Source organism: Quercus suber, unplaced genomic scaffold, assembly GCF_002906115.3.
Source record: "Quercus suber isolate HL8 unplaced genomic scaffold, Cork oak 2.0 scaffold_855, whole genome shotgun sequence".
NCBI classification, from domain to species: Eukaryota; Viridiplantae; Streptophyta; class Magnoliopsida; order Fagales; family Fagaceae; genus Quercus; species Quercus suber.
Window position 1 is genome coordinate 110,454 of NW_027070285.1, and position 9,261 is coordinate 119,714.

The 9,261-nt window shown below is 33.6% G+C and overlaps 1 protein-coding gene across 2 annotated transcripts in view; it reads right to left on the bottom strand.

The window, feature by feature from the left end:
* Window positions 1-7,743, bottom strand: part of LOC112039240 (uncharacterized) — a 9,782-nt gene extending 2,039 nt beyond the window's left edge. Inside the window, exons 1-10 of one of the 2 annotated variants that reach the window (XM_024072096.2) lie at window positions 7,274-7,743; window positions 6,235-6,307; window positions 5,845-6,109; window positions 5,679-5,757; window positions 5,496-5,590; window positions 4,728-4,832; window positions 4,569-4,648; window positions 1,435-1,525; window positions 1,255-1,362; window positions 886-972 (exon numbers count right to left, since the gene is read on the bottom strand). In XM_024072096.2, coding sequence (XP_023927864.1) covers window positions 886-972; window positions 1,255-1,362; window positions 1,435-1,525; window positions 4,569-4,648; window positions 4,728-4,832; window positions 5,496-5,590; window positions 5,679-5,757; window positions 5,845-6,066 — 867 coding nt within the window. In that variant the 5' untranslated portion in view covers window positions 6,067-6,109; window positions 6,235-6,307; window positions 7,274-7,743. The remainder of the gene's footprint in view (window positions 1-885; window positions 973-1,254; window positions 1,363-1,434; window positions 1,526-4,568; window positions 4,649-4,727; window positions 4,833-5,495; window positions 5,591-5,678; window positions 5,758-5,844; window positions 6,110-6,234; window positions 6,308-7,273) is intronic. The other variant, XM_024072097.2, reaches the window with a different exon arrangement.
* Between the last annotated feature and the right edge of the window lie 1,518 nt (window positions 7,744-9,261).

Genomic DNA, 9,261 nt, shown 5'->3' on the forward strand with positions numbered 1-9,261 from the left:
GGGGGGGGGGGTGGGGTTGTAAAGCCTTGAAATCTTCATAGTAACTAAAATTCCTTCAAAACCTCCAATATGACTAAGATAACTCTAAACCCACTAAAATGATAAATAACTCTCAAAACCATCAAAATGACAAAAATACCTCTCAAATGTGTAAGTTTGGTTGATAGCTCCTATTGCTTTCAACAACAACAAAAAAAATTAATAATAATAACAGTTGATAGCTTCTGTTAATTGTCATAGTAATTTTTTTGTAGCAATCTTATTTTGATTGTTCTTATTTTTTAGGTTGATTTAGTTTTTCTATATTAATATTTTAAAGTGGTGAGTTAAATTTTGCCAAACAATGAAAAATGTTTTCCAGAATATTTTCTAGCAAGAAACATTTTACACCGAAACAAAGGGAACCATGCCAAACCCCCCTCTCTTATCTTTAAAAAACAAAAATTCAGCCAACCCTTAGTTGACATGACTTCTAGGTTCCCAAAACAACCTTTTCATTGCAGCTGTGCATAGGTAATCAATTACTATCATTGCATGTCATGCAAAACACATAACGGTGTGACAGATGCAATATGTTATATTCATCTTTAAATGAATCATTGAAAAAAAATGCTCAAAAAAGGGCCACAATCCTAAAACATGGGGAATATATAAAGGATGTGCCAAAAGAAAAAGAAAGTTAATAAATACAAAAAAAAAATATATATATATATATATATATATCTATAATTCATGCTAACCAAGGACCCTAGTAAGTAACTGATCAAAAAAATAAAAAAAAGGACTAGTAAGTTCGATGTAGAGAATGATACTGTAGCTGAATAATTGAAGTAGCATGCTTCTGTAAATGCTTAACAAGTAATGACCAAGTTTTGCGTACATCACCTGCAAAATGAAAAGTATGGGACACAACAACCACAGTTGGCCATCCACACCAGCCGTTTCTCCCCAGACAACATCCATCCTCTTAGCCTGAAAATAATAGTAAAATAATTATTTGAACCATATGTTCACATATATCTGAAGAAAGAAATTCCTCATATCATTCTTGTGCCTTGTCATTCTAACAAAGAAGTTTCATAACAGAAAGAACAAAGGGTGGGTACGGAGGGACCTAAGACTAGGGATCAAAATGTGAAAAATGATTCTATATTTAATATAAAACATAGAATGAGTTCATCAAAAAAAAAAAAAATGAAACATAGAATGAATAACAAAGGCAAATAAGGGGAAAAAACAATTTGTGGATGGCACCTTTCCCAATGCAATACGAGTATAGAGTCTCTGGCGTTGATATCTATTTTGTAAAAGCATCGCAACCCCTTGCATCATAGCCCATTGTAGGAAAAGTTGAACCCCTCTCTGCACATGATTTAACTGATAATTATTTACAGAACCAATGATATTGTTAGCATATTGTTAAACAAAAGTAACCTGCTTTTGTGTGCAATTTGGTTGCCCTTTAATCTCCCAGGTGAGACTAACCAGGGCCATACCCATAGCACAATAGTGATGATAAATCCACCTGCAAAATCAGTGTATTTGTAAAATACTCAGTGTGCTGTGCAACACAGACAAAACAAAGTGCCATGTCAAGGATGAAGCACTGATAAAGAAACTGAAATACATGCCATTTAATTTGCATTTTAACAAAAATATCATGTTGATATTTATTTTGAGGTAAACATAGAAAGTTTTATCAGAGAAAACAGGTAGAGCCCTAATCATAGGAAGCACACAAGAAAAGCCCCTAACTACAAATAGACAAGATGAACTCTAAAAGCTCAAGGCATTTGCAACACCCAACAGTACAATAGAACAGAGCCAAACTTCATTTTTTTTTTTTTTTTTTTAAGCATCTTAAGTCAGCCAAAGTCAAACTCATACAGAGCTTAATCCATCACCTTTTGAGCAGAGGGGCATCTTTGTGCTTGCTTAATTCAATTGACAACCTAGTATTGCTACTGAACAAAACCAACCTTCTTGTTAGAAGGTATGATTCACTTTCCGAACCATGAAGACTAAATCAAAGGATTGATTGCTTAGAGTAAATCAAGGATTGGAGCAAAAAAATTTATTTATAGGAAATTCAATTTCAAAATAGACATGTAATAAACTGATAGTTGACCTATTTTCAAATTCTTTTTATTTAAGTAACAAGGTATATGTAGTCCAAGTATACAAGAAGTATACAACAGGGTTGTTAGAATTATGGATAAATGATTGAATTCATCATTTCCTAATAACTTAAGCTATTAGGAGAATTAGGTATCAAAGTACAAGATCCTGAATTCGATTCCTATCTTCACTCTACCTCCCATTTAAATTGTTAAAAATCCCACATGTTGGGCCCCACTTATTAAGGGGACTATCCATACATGAGGGGGAGTGTTAGAATTATGATTAAATTCATCATTTCCTAACAGCTTAAACTATTGAAAGAATTGGTAAATTTAACAAGGTACACCAACAATTATATTCTAAGTTACAAAGATAATCAAATCTAATAAGTTTGAAAATGAAAATAATCCTGATTTTATCATCCATTTAAACATGAATCTAAAAAACAGCAGTTTCAAATCCAAAATGGTAATTACACACCACTCAAAGCTTCTAGAAATCCTAATTTGCCTAATGCCCTAATGCACCATATTAAGCAATAAGGAATCACCTTTCCTAGAATTTCCTCTATTTTTTTGGGGATAAATTATGAACTTTATTGAGACCAAAAACAGTCAACAAGAATTTCTATGTTCTAACATCAACCAAATTGACCTTCCCAACAAGCTAATAAGTCTTACATCCCTTTGCATCACCCATTGAGCCCCAAAAAGGCTAAAAGACCATAGTCCAAAACTGTAAAGCAAGTGTACAGTGGAGTAAATGATCAAATGTCTCCCCCCATGCCTTTTGCACATACAACACCAATTCTGCACAATAATGTTCTCTTTTCTCAAGTTGTCTATTGTTAAGATTCTCCCCAATGTGACAGTCTACAAAATGAAGCAACTCTTGCTGAAATTTAAGGCTTCCAAATGCTTTTCCAAGGAAAATCCACCTCTTGCTTGGAGTTAAGGCTCTGCAGTCAAACAAACCAAATTTCATACTCCACAATTCAGGAGTAGATGGTCCACAGTCTCCCCAGAGTTTTTGCACATATAACACCAATCTATCACAACAATACATCTCTTCCATAGGTTGCCAATAGTAAGAACTTTTTCCACTGTAGAAGTCCATGAAAAGAACGCGACTCGAGGTGGAACATTTGACCACTAAATAATTTTCCATGTAAAAGGCACAGTTGTATTAGGCATCAAAGAAATGTAATAAGCTCCCCCTCAAAACCCCTGCCCTTAGCTGGCTTCCAACAAAGTTTATTGTCCACACTTCCTCACTGGATTGGAATAAATTAGATACATAAAAGCTGTCAAAGATTCCAACGCCCAATTCTGCACAGGTCATGAGAAATGCAAATCCCAATGAAGAACTCCATTACAGAATTGCATAAGTGCTACTATAGAAGAATCTGTGCCACAACTAATTCCATACAGTTCTGGTTAAGTGTATTTTAACAAATGATCTCCTTACCACCAATCATGCCAAAACTTCACTCTAGATCCATCCCCACCTCATACTGAATATACCTAGAAAAGGCCTCCCACTCCCATCTTATAGATTTCCAAAGACTAACCTCATAAGGACCTGAAACCACTTCAGTGCACCAACATCAACAACACCAGGGGGGGGGGGGTTGGGCCGGGGGGTTATTCGTGATGAAGACCTCAATCACTCTTACCCCATAACAACTCTCTCTCAGTGCCATATCTCCACAACCACTTTCCAAATAAAGCTTCATTAAATTTTCTTAAATTCCTAATAGCCAGCCTCCCATTCTTCTCTCTCTCTCTCTCTCTCTCTCTCTCAATGCTGCTTGAACCTCCTTATTCCACTACCAAATCTCCTTAGTTGGTCACTCACATCCTTTAGGTTCATTGTGTATTTCTTTAGCCACTTTTTTAATGCAACTAGCAATTTCATTCCACGTCTTATCAACATCTTTTTCTAGATCTCACTTGCCTTTTTTGGTCATTTTAATCTCTTTAAATGCTGCTTGAACCTCCTTATTCCACTACCAAATCTCCTTAATCGGTCACTCACATCCTTTAGGTTCATTGCGTATTTCTTTAGATACTTTTTTAATGCAACTAGCAATTTCATTCCACATCTTATCAACATCTTTGTCTAGAACTCACTTGCCTTTTTTGATCATTTTAATTTAAACAAATTTTGTTTCTCTCCCTTCAAATCCCACCACCTAATTTATGCGTTTCCAACCATGCATAGACCTTCATAAAGGAACAAGTAGAGCCAGATAAACTGAATATTAACTAAAAGGTCATCCAAATATAAGTCATCACAAAAATTAAATTCTGATGCCTTCTAATATATAATATATAAAATCATTGTTCAAACTGTCAATCCAGTTTGTTCTAATATGTTATGACAAAAGCATGCTCATTGTTTAGTTGCAAAAATTCAATGCCATGAAAGATTGTATGCACTTTTACCATGGACGAATATCACTTCCGTTCGCTCTCAAAATGTTTTCTCGCAATGCCAAGCCAGTGTAAAGGAACAAAAGCCAAGCCTGACAAAGTGCATGTTCCATATTAAATAAAAATAAAAATCTTCAAAATCAGGCTTTAAAGACTTAATTAGGGAAATACCTCATACAGCTGAACGGGAAAAGCTGGCAAGCATCCATCCCAAATCCAAGACCTTAGAATAAGAAGCGCTGCTGGGAAAAAGAGAAACAGAAGGGCAGTTCTATCCTGGTTTATAGAGACAAAAAAGAGTTTTTAGTGGAAGTGAATCTTCTCTGGTTGATATTCTTTTAGGTTGCATTTGAACATGAACATTTAAAATCAAGGGACTCGAAGAACAATTGTTAATATTAACAGCTTAATATGAATTAAACAACACTTAATTGAGCTTTCGAGATTTTATTCCAATAAAAGCATGAATGATGTTATGGACTTGAAATTAAATTTTGCACCTACTTATTTCAAATCCACATATTAATGAAATTAAACCCCATCCAAAAATTCCATCAATAGTAAAAATTTTGCTCTTTCATTCTCTATTTAAATCATTTAAACGAAATATTGAAACACAAATTTTAAACTTGAATTCCTTCCATCAAAATGAAGCATTAGGTACCCATTCTTTATTATTGGTAATTACATCTTACAGACACAGCAGGTTGGTGTTGAACCCACAACCTCGCCCTCAACCTTGGTTGTACAAGGGGAGAAGGTATCATCTCGAGCTAGTGCTCGTCAGCTTGAAATTCTTTAATGCAGGACAGGAAAATCTTAATAGTAGTGAGTAGCAGTAGAAAAAAGCTAAATGTTTGCAGAAGAGGGTGAAAAGAAAACATATGGTAGAGTAGTAAAAGCAAAAGGCAGAATATAGAGATAGAGAAGGAAGCATACTCTGTAACTGTTGTACTCCTCTTTAACCTTTAATTGAATGTCTTTTTGCGAGGCGCGGACATTAATAGGACCCAGAAACATCTTCAAAAATCCTCCTTCACATCAATTCATACATTTCAATTTTAATAAACAAATATAAATTTGAATTTGAATTTGACCACTATTGGAATATAATAATATAACCTTGAGTTTTCGGAGGAAGGAAAGAAGCGGCATCTCCGTCAACCATGATACATCTAGCTCTCTGTAAATCTTCTTCAAGCTGCAAAAAAACTAAAAATGAATTCAATGAGGAAAGAATGGGAATGGGATCCAATTAAACTTGCAATGAAAGAATAATAATTATTGCCTTGTCTGCTAACTTGGGATCGAGAAGGTTATGGTTGTGAGAGAGGAGAGAATGGAGGCGGCGAATGGAAGAGTCAAGGGAAACGACACGGTTACGGAGAAATTGGTCATCAGCGGAAGCCTTGGAAATGAAAGATGCTGCAGAGTCCTGAAGCTCCTTAGCCTGCTCCACCACTCTTCCTACTTCTTCCTCTATTTTCTTTGCCAATTCTGATTCCCCCATCTCTTCTCTTTGTCAATTCCCTCAACAAGTTTGTAGCAGGCAACTGGTAACCAGAAATCAAATATGCACTATGACAAGTTTCTTAATTCTGAAACTAAAAGTAGATATACAATTCCTTTATTCAAACATGTAAGATACAAGCAAAATCATAAATTTGACCAGACTTACAAATCATCCAGTGCCATTAGTAACATATCATAGGAAAACTTGTGTGCCTAATTGCCAAGCTTGTATCTGAGTACTGTTTACCACAAAGCAAATATATCAAATTATGAGTTTCTTAATTCTGAAACCAATACTACACCTACAACACCTTTGATGACTTAACCTAGCATTTAAGTTTTATTTTAGACATATGGATCAGATTGTAGAGGAGAAAACCAGCAGCAGAAAGAACTTAGCAAAAGCCATTAAGCTGCAGCAAACCACCATCAGAAAGGGTTGGCAATCAGGTAATGACAAGTTAATTTATCCAAATTTCGGACAGATTATTAAAATATCATTCTAATACCACAAAAACAAACGTGACCAAATAAAAATGAAAGGACCAAAAATATTTCATAAAAATTTATTGTTCCTTTAATCCAGGCACCTCATCCCTACTTTATATCACAGTTATAATAATAATGTCAAAGCCAATGAGCTACCCTCCAATTATCATATACAGGAGTTAATAATTTCATGCCGTATTGTTTGATGTGGTGTATTTGGAGTGAGAGGAATGCAAGATGTTTTGAGGGATGCGAACGGTCCTTGCAACAGATTAAGTCTTTCTTCTGCCAAACTCTCCTTTTTTGGAGTGTGGCTCTGTCGCATTTTACTTGTTTTTCCATTCCTGTTTTACTTGATCATTGTAATTTTGGTTCTTGATTTTTGCCCCCACAGTACATCCCCAATGAACTCAGGTTGGCTTCTTTATTAATAAAATTTTTCATTACCTATCAAAAATGCCTAGAGTAAAAGTACTACCTACACAACTAGTTGCTGACTTATGAGTTATGACCCCCTTTTTCTCCATTTCAGTTCGACACAAACAAAGAGAGCATTATCTTCTGCTAAGCATTTCATCAAACACGTAATTTGCATTTCAAACCCACAAACAGAAACAGAAAATAAAGACAAACCCACAAACAAACAAACAAACAAACAAACAAAAAAATCAAATGAAGAAGAAGAAGAGTTGAGAGAGAGAGAGAGAGAGAGAAACCTGAACGGTGTTGGCGCGATTGGAATAGAGCGTGAGAGATATCCCAAATTCGAGCATTCACATCAACCTTTGTCCACAACCACCACCACACCACCGTCCACCGACCACAACCACTGAGCACAGCAAATGCCAAAATCCACTCAGTAAGGTCAGTTACCTAATTGCAAAATTGAACCACCGGTGATTGATTCAACGGCCACCGCAGTATTGTGTTCCGATTGCGAATAGGAGATCAGGGATTGAATCGAGAAGCTTCGGAGAGAGAAACAGGTGTAAACGCAACACAACGCAGGAGAGAGAGAGAGATAAGGAATATAATTTTTTTTTTTTTTGGTAATTAATTCGTTGCTAAGTTTTTTTTTAAGATTAGTTTGGCGAGGCTGATGCTGATGCTGATGCTTAGCTATATTTTTAACATCAGACCAGCTTTGATGCTGATGCTTATCTATATTTCAAAGAAAAAAAAAAACATCAGACTAGTTTAGCAGCTCACCTAAACAAACAAATATATATATATATATATATTTCTCAAAAAAAAAAATATATATATATATATATATTGGATTTAGGCCCGCAAAGGATTAATTGAGGTGGGGTGGGATTTGTTTTTTGAGTGATTTTTTTTTTTTTTTATATTTGTGCTTATACAATAATTTTTATTATTTTATTTAAGAAGGAGAGGTATATAATCTCTATCTATATATTATTATCTTCTTTATATATTAAGAGATTTTTAAACTAATTGTCTTCTTTATATATAATCTTCTTTATATATTATCTTCTTTAAACTAATTAGATAATCCTTATTCTTAAAAAAATAAAAATTAAAATTAAACTCGGTTAAAATTGTTATTCAATAAAATAGATCAATTAAATTGAAAAATTACATTAAACACAAAAAAAATAAAAAAATAAAATAAAATAAATAATCAAGTGCAAAGCGCATGTGATGAGCGTGTGTAATGAGGCTAGTTATTATTATTATTATTATTATATTAAGAAGATTTAGAAAATTAGTTATGGCTTTAGAAAATGTCAAAAATACCCTTAATATAATTAAATAATCCTTATACTTAAAAAATAAAAAATAGAGTTAAAATTGTAATTCAACAAAATTTAAAAAAAAAAAAAAAAAAACTACTAGAGAAACTTTTTTTTTCCCTAAAAATTAGCACACTCTCTATTTTATATATCTCATGCACGTTTAATACATTTTTTTTCTAAAAACTAGCATATATTAAACCTAGCAGTTTAATCTATTTCAAATCATAAATTTTATTTTCTTAAAAAACTCTTCCCGTGTCACCTAACTAACGGTAGATAAATTTAAATTGAAAAAATTAAACTAAAAAAAAAATGTCTTGTCGCATGTGCAAAGCGGCGTGTGATGAGGCCAGTAAAAGTTTATTTTAATAATAAATCCATAAAAATGAGATTGCATTATTGAAAATTACTAGATCATGATCGGAGATGTTTTCTAATAAATAGTAATTATCCCTTATATTAAAATTTGATAGGTCTTTTTTTTGGGGGGAAAAGATGGATAATCATAACCTAAAAAAATGAAAAAAGTAGACAAAAATTAATGAATTTTGTAGGGAAAAAGTAATGAATAATTTCATTCTAAATTACATAGATTTGATAAATTTCAAGACTAACAAGCCATAGTGATTTGTTGAGTTATTATCTTGAAATATTATATATTTATATTTATATTTGATAATAGTAGAAGCAGAGGTTAATTGTTTAGTTTTACCAGCTACATTTAAATGGCAGTTTACACTCATTTTGTTCAGGCAAATTTTTCTTTTATATTAGTTGTTTTTCCAACCCAATATTTTATGGGTTACAATGAACCCAACCAAAGAAAGCCCAGGATTCATGGGCCCTTGAGCGGGACAAAGCCCAAACCAAAACACCAGCCAACAAGGCTCCAATTTCACAAAAGCATGAGGTCCTCCGCATAAAGGGTCAGCAGCTCTAAAATT